The 20680-nt window shown below is 41.0% G+C and overlaps 1 protein-coding gene and 1 long non-coding RNA gene across 2 annotated transcripts; one reads left to right on the forward strand and one right to left on the reverse strand.

The window, feature by feature from the left end:
• Window positions 1–219: 219 nt before the first annotated feature.
• Window positions 220–11613, reverse strand: LOC126636285 (uncharacterized). The gene is made up of 2 exons (XR_007627945.1): window positions 11128–11613; window positions 220–1844 (listed from the first exon to the last, which is right to left on the reverse strand). It is a non-coding gene; the product is annotated as an uncharacterized LOC126636285 (long non-coding RNA).
• A 351-nt stretch (window positions 11614–11964) lies between these two features.
• On the forward strand, window positions 11965–16594 carry TRIL (TLR4 interactor with leucine rich repeats). The gene has a single exon (XM_050308242.1). The coding sequence runs from the start codon at window positions 12178–12180 to the stop codon at window positions 14377–14379; it is 2202 nt and encodes a 733-aa protein (XP_050164199.1). The 5' UTR covers window positions 11965–12177; the 3' UTR covers window positions 14380–16594.
• The last annotated feature ends 4086 nt before the right edge of the window (window positions 16595–20680 follow it).

Raw genomic sequence — 20680 nt, forward strand, 5'->3', positions numbered from 1 at the left:
ATAAAACTTATTCCAGTGCCTCACCATCCTCACAGTAAAGAATTTTTTCCTCATACCTAATCTAAACCTACATTTTTCAAGTAAAGTTGTCTCAAGGAGGAAAGGTGGAGAGGAGAACACCAAAACACAAAGCTGTTCTTAACATAGATAACACTGAAGAAGAGAGAAGGAAGTACTCTCTCCTCATGTTTTTAAAGTTATGTGAGTAATCAGAAAAAGTTTTACCTCACAAAGGTTAAATATTTTATTAGAAACTTTAATAATGTGCTTAAACAATTTTATCATGGTATACTGTGTATATATATATGTAATATGTGCTTTCACTATAATTCATGCTGAATGTTAAACCCTTTGTATCATGGTTATTATACAGAGTGAAGTCCCCAGTAATTCTTAATGAATGACTTGCCTCAGACACACTTTTATTCTACAGCATGAACAAAATTGATTTTATAACTGAAAAGTTGCAACTATCCTTTCTGCACTTTTATTATTGCATTTCAACCTTTGAACATGGAGATATTACCACTGGGGAAAAAGTGCTTATTTTGTTCAATACATTTAATTTTCATGGTAATTTGACCTTATACATAACTCAATCTCTCTAGGTTATAGAAGATTTAAAAACGTTTAGAGGAGGGATTGAGTGAAAATGTAGCCTGCTGAAGGACCATCACTTTAACCAGTGTCAAGAAAAGCCAGTAATGCTATAACAAATAATGCCAGCTGAAGATCTGACCCAAAATACAGTTGTATGTTCATCTTAACAGAGAAGTCACTGAGGTAGAGAAATAATTACAAGTCAAATATTCTGTGTTTGCTGCACTTTTCTCTAAGTACATATACATTATACCACAGGCACAAGTATATTTTTTTATTTGAGATTCCAGCTAAATGAGGATTTTTTTTAAAGACCAGTCCATACTTTTAGACTGGACAGCACTGGTTTCTGTTAAGCAAGTTCCCTTGTGGCAATAGTGTTTACTCTCTTTTCTCACATGGCCTGTACAATCAAGACTAGGTCAGCTATAACTAGTCACTGAAATGTAAAATTATTTATGAAATAACAAGGACAATCAAATAAGCCATTCATGCTAACAAACCTCAATAAATAACCTAAAAATACCACAAAAATATAAATCAACAAGATTCTACCCTTAAGTTGTAGTTCTCTCTTCTGCCTCTATTCCCTTCCTCTACCTCTGAAACCAAGTTTCTGAACTTACATTGATTAAGAATGAGATATCTGTAACATGATATGTTGGCAGTGATCCTATAGATTCTTGTTAACAAGAAGTTCATCACAAATGTGGCTTCTATTAAGTTTTATTACTTTGAGGATGTCAGTTTTGGTACAGGCTTATTTTCCTAATTTTGTGCAAAAACACTACCCATTACATAAAACAAACAGGCGGGGAGGTGGAAAAAAAAATGTGAGCTAAAACAACACTGCCAGAACAATGCTGATGTACATACCTAAACATCCAACATTAATCTGAAATAGGGTTTTTTGGACACTTAATTTTACAATGACAAATTGAACAAGACTAGACATAAGCCCTCTCAAGACTCTACGACATATTATTCTATTCATATTATAGAAGGCTACAGAAATAAAAATGATATTGTATATGACTGTATAAATTAATATTCTAAATCCACTGTGGTACATGAGTAATATGTATGAGGTCTTAATCAAAGAAAACAGTTCAGAACAGTTCAGAATAGAACTCAGGATGCACTGTCCAAGTAACTTCGGACTTCTCAGAAGACTGCAACTTTCAAACCTGGTCATTGGTTCTCATGGTGATACCTGGAGGAGGGAGAGGATTGTTCTTCACAATCTGATATGGAAAAGAAAAATAGTTAATATTTAGATTTTTTTCTTTTATGATGTGCAAAGAAAATTATAGCACCACAGGAACTATGAAGAACTTCAAATGTTACAAATTTCAATTAAAAATGCGTAAAAATCACATTTAAACATACTATGAATCTGAAAGATAAACATTTAGCTATTAAGAAACTTCAGAATTTAGGTTGCTGTCAAACCTTTTCAACATTTATGTACATATATATTAACCTACATTCTGATATTAAGTACTGCATAGTTCTTTATGAATAAGTATGGATCTTGGCTTAGTGGCATGGAAATTCAAAGACTCGAAGAGGTCGCTATCATAAGGATATGAGTGAAATTGTACAGGAGACAAGAACTGGAAGGGTTAAGGAGAAAAAGCATTTCTTTAGTCCAAATACTTCAGTGCTTCCATAGAGTAGTGGATTCTATCTTTGTCTCTATCACAGATCAACCCACAACCCCCACAAATTTATTTCATGGCTGTGTAATTTGAAACATCTGGAAAGTCTGATTTAAAAAAGAAGTGACCTCTAAATTAAAAGTGGAAGTTCAGTAAGCAGAAGTTATGTACTAAATATTTAAATACCACATAAAAGGTGACTATAAAATAGGTGATGAGGCCTCTGAATTTAGACACTTACAAATTACTGAGCTCTGTTCTTTAGGTAACTACCCCAAAAATAAAAGTAATTCTTGCATCACCATCGTGTTTTTAAGATAAGGTTCCTTACTTACAGTGGTGAATATTACAGACATGCACACTACTCCAGACTATATATCCTATCCTACTACCCAAACTGCTGTAACACTCATCATCCTTATTGCCCTCCCTGCTTACATTCTCCCCTTCACCATATCCTTTTTGGGATAATTACGTTTTTTCCCTCAGATTATTTAATTATTAAATTAATTATGAACTCTGAGCCTACCTTCCAATATCTCCATCTCCTCCTCTGTGCAGCATTGCTAGTAAATCAAATAAGCATTTTCTATTCCATCATCCAGATTTTTAATGACAGGTTATGCAGACCATAAATTCTTGCAGAACTAAAGCTGATAAACCTGGCAAATTTTACAGCAATTACCAACACAGATCAGGTATAAATTTTCCTGCCCCTTTTAGCTCCACTTTGGACTGTTTTCATCTAGCCTACATGTTCTCAGACCCTGAGAATATCAGAGTAGCTTCTTATTTATTTTAGATATTCTTATAGCTCTTTCATCACCAGCTCTATAAATTTACATGTCATACCAAGCCTTTCTTTTGTCCACAATGCTGGACAATATAATTCACTCTTCTTTAGAGCTAACTGGAACATATTCAGCTAAAGTAACTTGTAACTCAACAGTATGGAGTATAAGGGAATACTACAAAAAAATCATCCATTTTAAACAAGTCTCAGCTACAGCAGGAGCAACAGCTTTGATCCAATATCACATTTCGTCATGTGGTATTAAGTCTAGTGAAATCAAAATACAAATATTTATAAAAATAAAAGAATGCAAGGGTTACAATGCTTCATTTTTCTAGGACCTCTCATTTTAATTGCCAAATGTTTTGAAAAACTCTGCAAACACTGAATCAAGGTTCCTAAACAAATTAGGTGGCTGCACAGAGCAATTCCCAATACAAGATCAAAAATATGTATTTCTCTGCTTCAAAAGCTCATTGTCTGCAGTGTTAAGACAGAATGTTTATGTTTGCCCCACTAAATACACAAATATCTGCAGGAGAATTTACATAGAAATGTTCAGTGCTTAAGACTGAAGTATTACATAGTGCTGCTTTACTGTCCATTTTCATTAAAAACTATGACTCTTTATATCACATACCACATATATAGCAAAAATGTGGTATTAACAAGAAGTGAAAAAATCTTAGAGATATTTCAATTAAATCTAGAGGTGTCACTGCTGATATATGACAGAAACGTACAAGTTAGTGAAGGGGGTTGAATGAAATGGCCTAAAGTGATTTCAAAGCAAGAATAATTTTAAGCATATGAAACTCTCTTCAGGCACTAAAGAGATTTTATCTGGAGCTGGGTGTAGATTTCTATCACTCATATCCAATAAAGACTAATTAAAGTAGAGATGAGACAGATTGGCATCTACAGAGGAAACAAGAGTCTATCTCTCTATGACAGTTTAAACCAGCTTGGACTGTTCATGACAGCAAAACAGCCTGAAGAGATAGGACTGGGCTCTTCATAAATATAAGAACACTAGATGCCAAAAGTAGAGTTTTTTCCATTAAAGGATAATTTAGACACCCAAGAAGAAATGAATACTAAACAGGAAGAAGTTATGTCAGAAATTGGAAAGTTGCCTACTAGAACCAGAATGTTCTCAAAGATGCTTCCAGAAGTAGCAAAAGGAGCAAAAAAAACTGAAGTAATTTCTCAAAGGGATGTGAATGGACTCATATGACACACTTTGACAGCAGATGACTAAAATCGATGATCCAGTCAGTATTTCTGACAAAACTTAATCATGTGTTTAAATGGTTTCTTAAAAACCATCTAGGACCTGAGGCCAGATCGTTTGGTGAAAACATATAAGCACATAGCTCTACTAATGTCAAAGGTATACTGAGCCACTCCATGTCAGGGCCTAGTAAACAATTTTCAATTATTTAAAACCATTTCAGTTGGGAGCATATACTGACGAAATGTGTTGATGACAATTTTTTGATACAGACAACTGATGAGCTAAGTAGGTGCTCTGTTGGACCTCTTCCATGAACCAGCAAGAACCAGTTGGGGTTGTGAAAGCTGAGGGAAACCTTAGCTGCAATGACCATAACATTGTGGAGTTTAAAATCCTGAGCCGCATGAGCAAGATAAATGTTTAAAATTACAATCCTGGCCATCAAGAAAGCAGATCTTGCCTTGTTCAGGGACCTGCCTGGCAGGACCTGTGGGATACTGCTGTGAAGGACAACAAGGCCCAGATCATGGGCTGATTTTCAAAGACAAACCTATCAAAGCCCAAGAATGGTCCTCCCTGACCCTCAGGAAAACAAACAAGCATGGCAGAGGACTGCAGAAGATGGACAATGCAACAAACTACTTGAGAAAGAGAGGTGTTGTCTGAGTGGGCAGGGATGCAGACATGAGAGCCAAAGATCAGTGGAAGCCAAAAGTAGCTAGAGATATGAAAAGGAAAAATGATGAAGGTTTCAGTATCAGTGGCAAAAAAAAGACTAAAGAAGAGGTGACACCATTGCTTAACAGGGCAGTGGACCTAGCGATAAATGAAATGGAAAAATCTGAGGTATTAAATGCCATTGTGCCTCTGTTTTCATCAGCAAGGTTTTTTTCTTAAGCATCTCAGTTCCTTCATCTTAGTAGCAGAGTCTGTGGGAGTAAAGCATTACACCCAACAAATGATGATCAAATCAGGAACTGATTGTGTATTCATGGGCCCAGACAGGCTGCATCTTGGTTGGCTGATTTCATTGCAAGCTGCTCTCTACTGTCCTCAAAATATTATGGGAATTACGGGAGGTCCCAAAGACTGGAAAAAGGCCATCTGCAATGAGAGCAGTGAGGAACCAGACCACCACACGCTACTCAGCCTTGCCTCTGTTCCCAGGAGGGTTACGGAGTAAGTCCTCTGGGATTTAATTTCTGAGCACATAAAGGACCAAAAGGGGACTGAAAACACCTTTGGTGATAATGTGACTGGCTCAGTGGACAAAGGATGAGAGAAATACAATGTTTATTTTGATTTTAGCAAAGCCTTCAACAGTGTCCTCTAATATCACTATAGCAACATCGGTGGGACACAGGGTAAATAAACGGATAAAGTGGATGGAAAATCAGTTTGATTCTCAGACACATTGTGTTCAGATCAGTAACACTAAGTCCAACTGGCAGCCAGTTACTATGGTCATTCCCCAAGTACTAAAGGTGGCTCTTTATCCACTTTTTAACATGGTTTAATACTCTTTCACATCTTTAACAAGGAACACAATGGGACAGAATGCACACTCTGCAGCACCATGGATGATAACATGTGGTGAGGCACACCAAGAATGATAACACATGCAGGGCATCTTCAGAGGGACCTCATCTGACTAGAGAAAAGAGATGATTGAATCCTCTTGAAATTGAACAAAGACAAATGTAAAGTCCTGCACACTGGACAGTATATTTGGCTTTTGAATATCTCTAAGGATGGAGACTCCACAACTTCTTGGGCAACCTTTGCCAGTTTCCATCATACTCACAGAGGAGAAGGGGTGTTCAGGCAGAATCTCCTGTGTTTCAGTTTATGTCCACTGCCTCTGGTCCTGTCACTAGGCACCACTGAAAAGTACCTGGCTCTGTTCTCTCTGTACCCTCTCCTCAAGAATTACTATACATTGATAAGATCCCCTTGAAACCTTCTCTTCTCTAGGCTAAACTGTTCCAGCTCTCTCAACCTTTCCTTATACAATAGATGCTCCAGTCCCTTTGTCATCTTAGTGGCCCTGGGGTTTTTGGCTGCCCAGTACAAGAGTAACAGCATCAACCTACAGAGGAGAGGCCACAGATAATCATGAGACTGAAACTCCTCAGTGAATGAGGAGTGACCGAAAGAAAAGGATTTGTTTAGCCATAAGAGAGCTTTGCTGTCTTCAGCTAGCTAATGGGGGACACCATGATCTTCCATCCTTGGAGAGTTGTCAGAACCCTGAGCAACCAGATTTAGTTGGAAGGATGGACTAAGTGGCACAGAACAATCCCTTCTGACCTGTTATGGGAAAATAACATCAAATAGTAAGTGTTTGCTATTTTTCTGCGTATCTACCAGAACATGTTTTACTAATTAGTAAGAGAAGTCCCGGTCCAAGTGGTATTTTGTTTAGGTTTGTTCTGCTACAGACTCTCCAAATTATGGGATGATAGGAACAGAATAGAGCATCTATCACTCTAAACACATGACAAAAGAGTATTACCCATTATGAAGGAGATTGCCATAAGCACACATATCCTTTTATGGAGAAAGAGAAGAAGAAAATGTTTGCAAGAACACTTGCCTGATTTGTTATCCCATTATGGAAAAACTGGTCTAACGATACTGCAAAGATTGGGTATATAAACAGATAACCATGAGAAAGAATTGCAGACACTACAAAAGCTAATTGGCCCTGCATAAGCTACATATGCATTTGTTTTACATATATTACACCACTCTTAGCACGACACAAGTTGGGTTCTGTCCTTTCTTTACTGTCACAGATGCTGAACCACACAGAAAGTATGTACTTCCATTAATGAGTTTCTCCCTCGGGAAATAAATGTTGGATAAAGCCAAATATGCCAGCTAAATAAACATTTATACTTCTGCAAGTATGATTCAGCTAGTCTAACCTACCAAAACGAGTTTGTCAGTGATACATACTGGCAAAGATCACTACACAGAAGGATGAAGACACCTCACTCTCCATTTATTGTTATGAAACACTGATACTACAGCAACAAGATCCATTGAGTGATTTGCATTTAATTGTATAGAGCGAGCTAGCTGATTTTCACTTGCAGAGAGAACATGTGAATACAGTGTTACCTGCGAATATAGCTACAATTGGTTTCATGCAGTCTAGACAGGGAAACTCCAAAAAAACAAAAATCTGAGATTTCTTGGGCGGTAAACTAATATGCACAACGGAAACAATCGCTGTAATCAACATGAAGTCCTGGAACTGCCTGCCCAGAGGAAGTCTAAGAGGCATATTGTACACTCTGTGAAGTTCAGTGGGGTTTGATTGCTGACAAAGCATGCACACAATGGTAAAAGCATGTCTAGACTAGCATAATATGTCAAAAAACCACAAATACTTTACTCAGATGTTTAATTCTGAAAAGATTGAGAGATGTTTGCAGCAGTGTTGTAGGCCACAGACCTCTACGGATGATAGGACGAGATATCTATTAAACATCTGGTAGATTTTGTCCCGTGAAGCTAAGAGGCATGTAATATTAACTGCTGGCCTGAGAGTCATGCTTTATTCCTGAAGAACTGGATGTGGCAAGTGACATTTCATTATGCACAAACTATGGTATCAGGAAAAAGTTTATTTAAAATTTTAATTCCTACAGTAAGTGCAACCAACATAAATTCCACAATACAGGTGAACTGTTTGTGCAGTTTCAAAGAAAAGAAATTAATACAGTGACACTTTATCAGGTAGAAAACATGAATTATGCAGTATCTTTCTGTTTCTTTTTGTGCTTTATATGACTCATAAGGTTGTATATGACAACTTCCTATGACATTGTGCGTCAAATAACTTCAAATTAGGTTTTTATATTATAAGCAACTAAACACGGTGATATATCAACTTACAGAAGGATTTTATTGTTTTAAATGGGAATTCTGGCACTAAGGTTGAATAAAGTTTCTATGAAGCCAGTTGGCTCAGTGAGAAAGTTCAAAGCTAACACTGCTAGAAACATTTTTACAAGTTCAGATTAAAACATTTCTGATGTGCAGTGGGCAGAAAAATGGTATAGATCAATCAAAAATTACTCTTTTGAGATTAAGCTCCAGTTCCACATAACTAGTTATCATTCCTGGCAACTACATAAAGCTATGAGATACCAGCACTCAAACTAACCAGATCAGCTCCAGTTCTCTTAATCTGGAATCAAGCAAGATTAATTTTATTTAATGGAAGTTTCTCATGTGGGCATTGTCACAGTCACAGTATATGCTGGGATAGGCTACATTGAACATGCTGCTTCTTTCACTCCATTTTGCATTCTACCTACAAATATGTGTTCACTTTCAACCACCAGTCCCCTGACCAGTACCTAGATAACATCTCGTGAAAAAAATGCCTAAAACCAGAAAATCAGAGGTATTTGATATTAGGTACAACAAACATATGGATACCATTTAGCAATGAAATAATACCTTATTTAAGGTCAGTTCCTTTGTAATTGTCATAGGAATAGATATATATCAGTGGAAAGATGGTATTTCTGATCTTGTTTTTTCCTTGGCCCTTCAAAGTCCTCATTCTTTAAATCTTAACCATAAAGGTATGTTTTAAGATAACCTTTAAAGCTTTTAAGAATAGGCTATTTTTAATTCCCCCTCTGATCAGTTTTTCATAGGTGGATTTATGCTTTTTCAGATTGGGGTAAAAAAAGATTACTTTTTCTCAATCACGCATTAAAAGTTTTATTGTGTGCTTGGGTAAGCAGACAAGAACTACAGCAGTGGGAAAGTTTTTCTTCCAAAGTAGGAAAACAAATGTGGCACCCTTCATTTTAACAGTTGTGTTTCTAATTGTTTTGAATAATAACTTCCTACTTGAATTAAAAAAAAAAAAGAAAAAAAAAGAAAAAAAAACCAAAACAAAACAGCAAAACCCCCATTGTATCTGTTTATTTTGTTTCTGGTATAAAATATTTCCAGTGTGAGAACATATGTCTGATGAATTCTCTTCTTAAGAATCATTAGTTAAATTTTTTTATTAAATTCCTGCCACTTAAAATTCCCCAAACCCAGGGAAAATAATCGTATTGGCTAAGTTTCAGAAAGCATAAATCAAAAGCAATACACAAGACAAAACTTGACTTAAACTTTTAGTATTTGCAATGACATATGGTTAGAAAAAGATCTATGGTGCTTCTAAAGGAAGGACAGTTCATAAATTGCCCTTATAGGCTTAACCGTGTTTCGAAGAAAAACCCAAAGGAATAGAAAATAAGCATACCATTATACAGAATGGCTTTCTAAAATTCCACTATTTAAAGTACAACACGGTGAAGCAAATTTGTCACTAGTCACTCAGGCTTTGCTCAGAATTAAATAAAACTTTCAGTCAGGATGTCTTTCCTTGAACCACAGTGGCTTTGAAAATGAGGAAAGAAACATGCAATCTTTGCAGGGGAAAAATTATCTATACTTTGTCCTGAATATTAGGCATGATGTGATAGATAGTGGAAAGCTGGCTTGTGAAAAAATAGTCAATAAGGAAAAGACTAAGCTAAAAGGTCTAGATTCTTAACCCATGGATACTTGAATAATGAACAAATGCTGGATGGGTTTTTTCAGTAACTTGGAGAATGAATTAAAAAGACTAGCAACAAGTTCCTTCTGTGAAACTTACTCAGACTTATTTCAGGGAAAAAAAATTTACTAATCCAGCACGTACTGTTCAAAATACAGCAGTTACAAACAATTAAGACAGAAACTTTCCACTTCCTAAAGCAGCACACAAGCTTCTGTACACACTGAGTAAACATTGCAGCAACAGTTTAGGACACAAATTTAAAAGCAGGTTATCTAAACATATTCTTCTTTGATGACAAGATAGTGCACGTCTACAGAAGTCATCAGGTTCTGGAATCTAACAACCCTAATTTCCACCATTTTTGCTTCAAGAATTTTAATTTAATTTAATGACTGCCTATGCAACAGCCATTTTTCACCAAAAAAGATGTCACAAAACCAAAAACCCACCCAAACCCAAACACCCTCCTAGCTTTCCTTGTCATAACCATATTCCAGCACATTATTGTTCACACTGGGTTTTCCCAATGACCAAGTTATAATTCAGAGCTGTTCACTTGATTTTTGAAGATATTTGCGAATTTCATCCAGATTATCTAAAATATCATTCTATTGCCCCAAACACTACTTCCCACACCAGCACAATGCAGTTATCACTACAAAAAGATTATTCTTCATAAGGCTCAACCTCAGATAACTACAAGAGATAGGAACTGAGATGCTCATAGTGATATTCTGTTGACAAAACCAAGCCATGTCCCTTCTCTTCAAGATTCCTTCAGGACCAAATCAGTTAGATCAAAGTATCATGAAAGCAGACAACAGGGACTCAGCACAAACTAACACACCATGCTACCTGTTCATGTTGGCATCGCCACTAAAACAAAATTTCTACGAAAGCTATCTAAATTCTGACTTCTGTTAAGAGAAAGATGCATGGCTTGTACACATCTTTAGTCCAGAAGTGTATGCAAAGTGTATGCGGTTGCATACAACTTCACATGATAACAACTTCATGTGATAAGAAGTTCCAACATATTTATTAAATTTGTAACATGGTATTTTGGTCATTATCTTCTTTCTCTTGTCATCCTTGACATATATATATGTCCTTGACATATATCCTTGTCTTATATATCTATATATCTAGGCATTTTCTCTTGCCCTTAGGCACTTAGACACATCCAATTGGCGACATCTTAGGAAAACAAAAAATGCCAACAGGAAAGGCAAGTCATTGAATGGATGGGTACCTAGTCTGCTTCATTTTCAATATGCTTCCAACACCTTCCTTTCCCTCTGAATTTTTGTGCTGTTGAGAAAGAAGAATCTTTAAAAACAGGAATTATTTCTGAAGAGCATCTGGATCACTCTGACAAGCCCTTCATGGAGCTGGAGCCATGTTCAACCGCATCCTCATTGGCAGCTTTGTAGGGAACCTACTGAGCAGGACGGTGAGGAGAAAGAATTAAAATTTATTCTGATGTACTATAACTGGCTTGGTCCTCTGAATGCTGTTTGCTCAACACAATAGAAAGTCCTCAATCCGTGGTAAACCGTAACTATTGCTTTTGGCAGGTTTCTAAATAGAAGGGAAAAATGGGGGTGGGGACGACAAAGGGGGGAACAGACGACGATTAGTTTACTTCTGTTCCCTTCCCCCTCTCCGATGCGCAGCTCTATCTGCAGCCCATGTGGCTGGGAGGCAGCCACAGCCGGTTCCAATTCCTTCTTTCCCACTTTGCGCCCCTGCTCGCTGCCGGGGCTGAACCGAGCCAGGACCGGCCGGGAGCTTCCTTCCCCGCCCCCCCGCCGCGCCGTCCTCCCTCTCCGCCGCTCCATCCGATCCTCCGGTCCCCAGGGCACAGTGTGGGAAGTACGAATTTCCGCTGAGTTTTCTCGGCAACTTTCGGAGCTCGTCTTTCTCCCTCTCCCCGCTCCGCCCGCCGCCCCCTCCGTCTCCTCCCCGCCCGCCCCTCCACCCTGGGAGTGCCGGCGGAGCAGCCGCTCCACTCCGCAGCCCGCCCGCCCCCCGCGGCAGCGCCGGCCCTGCCGCCGCCGACCCGCACCCGCGGGCCGCCAGGGGCGGCAGAGCCCGGGCGGGGCAGCGCTCCCGGCCGCCGCGGGCGAGCCCATGGTGCCGGGCACCGCGACCTGCAGCCGCCGCCGCGCCTGCCTGCCCGGCGCGGAGCTCAGCCCGGCGCGGAGCAGAGGAGGGGCCCATTAGCAGCCGCGGAGGAGGCGGAGGGGATGCCGGATAGACACAAAGCCGGCGGGGGAAGCAGCCCACGGCTCGTCCCGGGATGGAGGCGCCGCGCCGGGTCCGCCTGATGGTGCTGCCGCGGGTACTCTGGGGCTCCGTCCCCCTCATCCTCCTGCTGCTGCCCGCGGCCGAGCCCATCTGTCCCGAGCCATGCGATTGCCAGCAGCACCAGCACCTCCTCTGCACCAACCGGGGCCTGCGCTCCGTGCCCAAGGCTGCCGAGCCGAAGGATATCCTCACCTACAGCCTTGGGGGCAACTTCATCGTCAACATCTCCGCCTTCGACTTCCACCGCCTGGCAGGGCTCCAGCGCCTGGACCTGCAGTACAACCGGATCCGCTCGCTGCACCCCAAGGCGTTTGAGCGCCTGGACCGGCTGGAGGAGCTTTACTTGGGCAACAACCTGCTGCCAGCGCTGGCCCCTGGCACACTCAGCGCCCTGGCCAAGCTGCGCATCCTCTACGTGAACGCCAACGAGATCGGCCGCCTCAGCGCTGCCTCCTTCTCCGGCCTCGGCAGTCTTGTCAAGCTGCGACTGGATGGCAATGAGCTGGGCTCTCTAGGCGACTCCACTTTCTCAGGGCTGCCAAACTTACTCTACCTGCACCTGGAGTCCAACCGCATCCGCTGGCTGAGCCGTGGTGCCTTCACCGGACTGGCCAAGTTGCGCTTCCTCGACCTCTCGGGGAACCAGCAGAGCTCCCTTCGCCACCCAGACATCTTTGGACCGCTGCGCTCCCTCCACACCCTGCTGCTGGCCAGCAACAATCTGCGACAGCTGACGGGAGGGCTCTTCCAGCACCTGCCTGGCTTGGCGAAGCTCTCGCTCAGTGGCAACCGATTGTCTCACCTGGCCCCAGATGCCTTCGTAGGGCTGGGCTCACTGAAGGAGCTGCGCCTGGAGGGGAACCTACTGAGCCACCTGCCCATTACCCTACTGGAGCCGCTGGGCAACCTGGAGGCACTGGATCTGAGCCGCAATGCACTGACCGCCCTGCATCCGGCTGCCTTCAGCCACCTTGGCCACTTGCGTGAGCTCAGCCTTCGGGACAATGCGCTGGCGACACTCCCTGGCGAGCTCTTTGCCTCCAGCCTGTCCCTCTACCGCCTGGAGCTGGAGGGGAATGCCTGGAGCTGTGACTGCCGCCTTCGTGGCCTCAAGCACTGGCTGGCGGCCTGGCATTCCCAGGGCCGCCTGCTCACCGTCTTCGTGCAGTGCCGCCTGCCACCCACCCTGGCTGGCAAGTACCTCGACTACCTGCAGGATGCCCAACTGCTGCCACCGCAGGATGGTGGCTCCTGCCCCGATGGTGACTCTCCCTCCCTGGCATCTCCTGAGGGTCTTGGCAGCAACAGCAGCGCCGTGGGAATGCCCCCGGGACTGCCCCCGGGGCTGCCGCCATCCGCCTCCACTGCCCGCCTAATGGGCGCACCCATTGCTGCCAGCCCCACACCGCCACCACTGCCCAGCGCAGCGTGGCCCCGTCGGGCCAGTGCCGCTGGGGTCCCGCCGCTGGTGTCCGACCCGTGCGACTTCAACAAGCTGTTCCTGCACAACCTGTCGGTGGAGGCCGTGGGCTCCAGCTGGGTGACGGTGCGCTGGGCCGTGCGGCCACACCGGAGCCCCCGCCTGCTTGGGCCGGCACGATTCCGCCTCCTCTTCGACCGCTTCGGCGCCGCTGTCAAGTTCCAGCGCTTCGTGTACCTGCCAGAGCGTGGGGAGCCAGTGGCCACACTGCAGGAGCTCCACCCGGACACACCCTACCTTATCTGCGTTGAGGGCGTCCTGGGCGGCCGTGTGTGCCCGGTGGCACCGCGGGACCACTGCACCGGGCTGGTCACCCTGCCCGAGGGCAGCTCTGCGGCGGCGGCAGGTGGGCCCCGCGGCCCTGACCAGCAGCTGCTCACGCTGGTGCTGCTGGCGGTGAATGCGCTGCTGCTGCTGACGGCTCTGGCCGCCTGGGCCGCCCGCCTGCTGCGCAAGAAGGTGCTGGGGCGTCGGCGTCGGAAGGCAGCCCCTGTCCACGTGAGGCAGCTGTACTCCACACGCCGCCCGCTCCGCTCCATGGGCACCGGCGTCTCTGCCGACTTCTCGGGCTTCCAGTCCCATCGGCCGCCCCGTGGCGCCGCCGCCTGTGCCCTCAGCGAGGCCGACCTCATCGAGTTCCCTTGCGAGCGCTTCATGGACAGCGGGGGCAGCCGGCACGGTGATGAACACTTGCTGCAGCGCTTCACCGACTGAGCCCGCCGAGGCCCCGAGGCCGGCCGGGAGCTGCGGTCGGTGCTGCGAGGGAAGGCGAACGTCGGTCTCTGAGGGGATGGTGGGAGCCCCGGGGTCGTGGCCTCCGAGGGGCAGAGCTGCAGTGCAGTGTCTGTGTTCAGCTGCCCTTACTGCAGGCCGGGGCTGAGGCCGCCTGTGAGATGGGGTTACCTCTGTTGGAATGTCAGTGTTTTTTCAGGAATCATCGCTAACCCAAGGAAGAGCCCTGACAGGCGGTAACTGTGCCTTGCCACAGGGAGCAAAGCGGCAGGAGCTACTGTCCAACAGCAGCCAGTGCCTCCCTTAAGCAAACTCAGAGCCGTAATTTGTGTGCTATTTTACAGGTGGTTTTCTCCAACTGTAGTTGGGAACAAGTTACAGTGAGCAGCCTGGCCCTGTGTAAGGAAGCTTTGAGCAGGTCTTTCCTTTCCACGGCATTGACTCTTCCTAAACAAAAATTTGGACCAAGGGTAATCTTTTAATTGAACTGTGTGCAACCAGGGAGTCATTGGAGGGCTGGAAATGTAAGTTTTTTTCACTGGACAGTTTGAAGGCTGTGCCGTTTCAACTCAAACCGAATGTGAGGTGATTTAATGTGCACAAGTGGGTTTTCATATTTTTTTGTAAACGAGAAACAATAATGCAGCTGGTTAGTTCTACAGGAATATATTGGTGACACCACTAAGAAAAACTAACATATTTTTGTAATGTGTTTACAAATGAGCTATTTTTAAATTGTTTTTGAATAAATACTGCTTGGTACTTGTACACATTAACGTGTGCTGTAGTTGTCTGGGTCCATGATGGTCGGTAGAGTGCTGACCCTCACATAATCCATCTTCATTTCTAAATAGGCAGATGCAGAGACAAACTGTTGATGGATAACTAATAATTGGTGCCTTTCTTCAGAAACAGTAATAAGTGAGAATATTTCAGGAACATGAAACAATCTTTATCGTAACAGGCAATTCTCTCTTAGCCTTAGCCTACTAAAGTTAGAAGCTTTATGTACCTCACTGTGAAATAAAACATTTTTGTATATTAATCTAGATGCTGTGTTTTGTGTAGCTGAGTGTGTAATACTAAAGTTAAACCCTTATATATTAAGTAGAATATTATGTTTGAGTTGTTTTGGTTTGTTGGTTGTTGTGGTTTTTTTTAAATTAGAATTTTGCTTTTGGTTTCAGAGCAGTGCTAATCATTTTATGGTCAGTTGCTCTCTACTTCTCAGACTTTCCTAAATATTTACAGAATGTGGTTCTGTTACTAGGAAATATGGTGGGTTAGTTTACATTAATAATTCTCTCTGTGTGGTCTAGAAATGAGCTAATTAAAGAGGTCCAAACCAGGGTTGCAATTTAAATGCAAATGTTTTAGATGGAATTTGGTAAATTGTTGAGACCATTGATACTACTTCTGCTCCTTTGAATTTAGTGTGCAACCTCAGATGAACTCTTGTTCACTGAATGGCTTGAAGGAAGTGTTAGTGTACTATGGAGACATTTGTCTCAATATAATGCATTCATTGCTGACCCGAGGTGTTCGTGACTACAAGTTGTTTATTACCATAATTGCAAGTAAGCAATTTGGGGTTTTTTCTTTTTTTTAACCCCCCCTTTTTTTTTTTCCAGTTGAACAAGTGTTTACAAAAGATACCATAGTAACTGGTACCTTCAATTGTAGTTCAGTGACAGAATGGAGAGAAAAGACTTTTATGTTCTGAGGGAAAGAGTGTAGAGATCATTTGCCTTAATCTTTGTCCTTTAAATGGAGAAAAAAAATTTGAAATCTTGTTTCTTCGATCAGTAGCAAGAAGTCCTTTGGGATTTCATTTTGACAGGCTGTAGTTTTCATGAATATCAGGGACCAAACTTGGTTGTCAGTGTATAGATTAAAATTCATCACTGCTATAGACACCATGTTGAATGGAATTAAAACTAAAGGAATGTGGGATCAGGTTTCATTTTCTTTTGTTAATATTAAATTTCCGTTCTTTTGTACACCTGGGTGTTTTTAGCCATTTATGACTGTGGAGTACACAACTGTTTGTGGTTAGAAATGCAGTGGGATTATTGAGTAAAGCTGTGTATCACACTAACGTTAGCTCTATCACTGGATATTCTTCCAATGGGAGATGCATAGATGCTGTACATGGTTATAATCAATTATGTCAATAAATCCATTTGCTGAAAGAAAACTGGTGTCTTAGATTGTATCTCGTAATTCATCCCTTTTCAATCAGCTACTGGCTGTAATTTCTTCATATTGCAAGCACTGCTGTTGGACGAGCATGAGGACTGCGAACAGTGTCTCATCACTCTGTCATATCTTTTCATCATACATTATGTTTTCCATTTTATTTGTAACATGTTTGGATAGTGCAAACAGTGAATTAATTAAAATGATTGGTTCTGAAACAAGTAGATCACTGTCCCAATACAGACTAACAAGGTGCTGTTACATCAGAGAACTTACGATTCCTTATAAGCTAAATAATTAATTATTGGGATCGTATCAATAGTTTATGCTCATTGGAAGTTACAGTTCTGAGGTTTTTTTGGTATTTTCAAGCTAATGATATCAAGATGTCATGTTGAGCATATGTATGGTGTTCTAATTAAGAATTCACTGCTTCTTTTTAAATTTATACAAACAGCTGGGGAATTGCTAGAATGAAATAGCAATGTCTCTTTGTTCCATCCTAGGAAAAGTAGATACACAGATCTGCACAACAGCAACAATAAAAAGGTGGTTAACAGAGTGAAGTTGTTGACTTTTAAAAATTCACAAGTTTGTATCTCTAGGAATAGTTAGGCTTTGTCTGCAGATGCTACTTACAGCATTTCTGCTGGGAGGGAACTGTACTAGCAGGTGGTTGAGGAAAAAAATGTCAGTGACATGTTTAATGTCTGAATGATGTAAATATAACATGGCTCTATTTTTACCAGTAGTATTTATATATATATGGGTTGTTTTAAAAATAAGCTTCTTTCTCAAGAATGACTGTAAAAATGGCCCTTCCTAAATGGATGAACCTGCCATGAATTTTTGCTCAAAATGTTTGTCCTTCTAGCAGAAATAAGAGTTTTACTACCCTGTCCTCTCCTGGAATCCATGCAGCTTGGGGAAGAGTGGACTGAGTGCTGTTCTCCTGCTGAGTAATTACTGAGCATGTTATATAACAAAGATTGTAAATCATCAAAATATTGCCCCATCAAATTAAGTGGACTACTGCTGGGGGTCTGCAAAAGGTACTGTGGCTTCTCTAGTGGCAGCACTTCTTGGTTCAGCAGCTTCTGCCACCTCCTGCTCCCTCGCTTCGATCCCTGACCCTCACTGTAGTCAGCTGGCATGGTTAGTTGTGCAGCTGGAAGGTGAACTGCAAAACCGATCTCCTGAAAAATAACCTTTCCTAGTACCTTCCCCTTCCCCGTTTTTGGACAGCTCAATTTCTTGGATTCTGTTCAACTCACACAAGTATTGGAAGTAGCAAAATGTGGGTGTGGAGTTCAAAGGCAGGAAAAAAGAGTCAAAGATGGAAAGCTGCTTAAACAGTCTCAAGTATTCTTGACATTCAGTTTGCCCACAGTCTAGGCTATTCATATTAGATGAAAATCCTATGTAGATGGTATACCTTTACTGGAAATTGTTAATGATCTGCAAAATCCAAAATGCTTAGAACTTCTCTGTAATATCCTAGAAACATTGGCGTTACAGTGTGGGGCTAGAGAGAAATAATCTGAAGAGAACAGCGGTACAAGGGTGTCAGTGAATGTCTACATGTGGATGAAAAACTCTTTTTAAAAAGAACTGCTTGACTATCAGAGCCTGAGTCAACAGAGTCGAAAAATTATAAAATTATTGATTTCTTTATGCAGTGCTATCTTTACTTTTCACAATGCACTGCAAATGCCACTTTTTAAAATATCGTCAACATTTGAACCCTTAGAAGAAGGGACCTTGTAAATTATGTATGTTTTATGTGCCTTTTCCTTTCTACTCTTTCCTGAAAGAGATTTGAAAAATGATGAATTGGAAAGAAAAAAAGAGTCTACTCCAGTTCCATCAGGATATTTATTTAACTGGTAAACTTACATTTAGATTGTAGTGGATGAGTCCACAAAAAGTAATTTATTTTCATGACAGTATATGTATTTGCAGAAAACTCCTCCAATGAGCAAGAGATATACTACATATTTTCAAAAATCTGGTGGTTCCCACTAAACCATGTTTCTCTGGCCACCAAGGGTGTAAATGTGTTGTGTGAGGTCCACAAATGAAGCTTTGGTTAAAAAAAAATTATTTTTCAAATCAAATCAACCAAATGATGTTGACACAGTGATGTACTTGATTTTTCATCTGGGCAACTCTTTTGAGACAAGTTTCTTTATAAGTGTTGAATCTATAATCTGATATTTGCTAAGTAGAAATGGGGAATAAATATTAGGAAACTGCATGTGCTGTATGCTGGATTTGTTCTTTTTGCTCCATGCTAAATATAGCATAGTTTTGGCAGTCTGTCCAAATACTGCTGTTGTGTTTTTCCCCATGAAAAGCTGAGTTTTCTCAAGTGCATACTTTAATTCCCATAGAAACTAAATTCCCATAGAAAAACAGCCAATTGTCCCTAAACACTAATATTTATCTTAATATCATGCTACATGATTGTATTTATAGAGATGCTTCTTGATAAGTCTTTTTAAATAAATTGGTATCTTATTTGTTTTTACAAACAAGACCATAAGAATTAAAATGAATAATACAGTATGAATAAATAGTTGAAAGAAAACAGCTTCAAACATAATCAAGATATTTATTAACGAAGAAGAATATGACACTTTAAAGAGAATTTATGAGTTTTTTACTGTGACTTGTTGCTGGATTTTTAAATGTATATTTATTTGCAGCTTGATAATCTAGGCATAATAATTTTATGTCACAGAGATAAACTGTTTGTCCAGCGATGGGGAGGTGCCTACATATATATAGCTTAAAAGCTATTGAATGCTATAAAGAAATAGCACTCAATAGCTTTTACTCAATAGGGTACTGTTAAAAATATTTATTCTCATTAAAATATTACCTGTTTTTTTTCATGCAAAGTGCAGTTGAAGTTGTTGCCAATTAAAGCAGTTCTGAGCTAATTCATTTATCTCTTGACTTGAGATAAATGAGTATAGTCCTGTTCTTTACTTCATCAAGGTTTTTTTTTTTTTTTAATCTCCAGACAAACATAATCTCAAATCACTGTTTTTCCCCCAAATAGTTCAATTTTTTGTATATTCAGTATTTTGAAATTTTTTTTACTGCTCTTCAGAGAGCTACCCATGTAACAAGAAAGAATCTGAACAAACATTGGAGCAATCTGTAAACCAATAGATGTGTAGCACTTCGTAATGCAGGAAGTGCTCAGAGGTTGTGAAGTGAGGGGCTTGTATTTCAGAATCTTGTGAGAATGAATGCCCAACAGAACATTCATGCAGAGTCCCAACTGTGCCTTCTAGCGATGGCAAATGTATTAATGTAATATAGCACCCTATGCATCAGCCTGGTCTGGTCTAGTTAATTTTGGTTTGCCATGTAGGACTAGAAAAAAATACTTGATTCTAATTCAAGGAAATAGAGTGGATAAGCTTTTTGTGAAGTCCTTGGCAAAAATCCTGTTAACCAGGATGTTCCTGGTTCACTTAACTTCTCATGTGTGCAATTTGTTTCATTGTCATTAGTGTATGTTTATTTAGTTGTAGTAAATATTTAGAATTCATTTGAATAGCTGAAGAAGGCCTGGATACATACAATAGATAAAAATCATACACAGAAAGATAATGAGACAAATTTTCTCATTGAGAGATTGATTTATCTTCTTAGGGACAAATACTTAAGGGATGTTGTCTTGAAAATACACCTGAATGCCAGTTTTAAGGCAAGAAAGGAATATTCTTTCACTGGAACGTGAAGAAGGTAGGAGGGTTGCAAATAATTACATATTCTCCTATTTAATTCCTTGCCAACAAGAGCAAAGATTGGCATTATGTTAAAAAATTATATTACATAGAGATACATGTGTATCCTATCTGGATCCAGAAAAGTTCACTGAAACCGTATCTGGGCTGTCACTTTTAAACTAAGGGATTCACTGTTGCACTACTGGACTTTATCCTTACAGTCAGAACTCTTTTGATATATACAAATCCATGTTTTAGTCAAATTCTTAGACTTGTCTGTCATTGTACCATTGACATATCTATGATGGTACAATTTATTTTCTTCATCTTGGTTAATA

Source organism: Myiozetetes cayanensis, unplaced genomic scaffold, assembly GCF_022539395.1.
Source record: "Myiozetetes cayanensis isolate MyiCay16 unplaced genomic scaffold, myiCay2020 scf1, whole genome shotgun sequence".
NCBI lineage: Eukaryota > Metazoa > Chordata > Aves > Passeriformes > Tyrannidae > Myiozetetes > Myiozetetes cayanensis.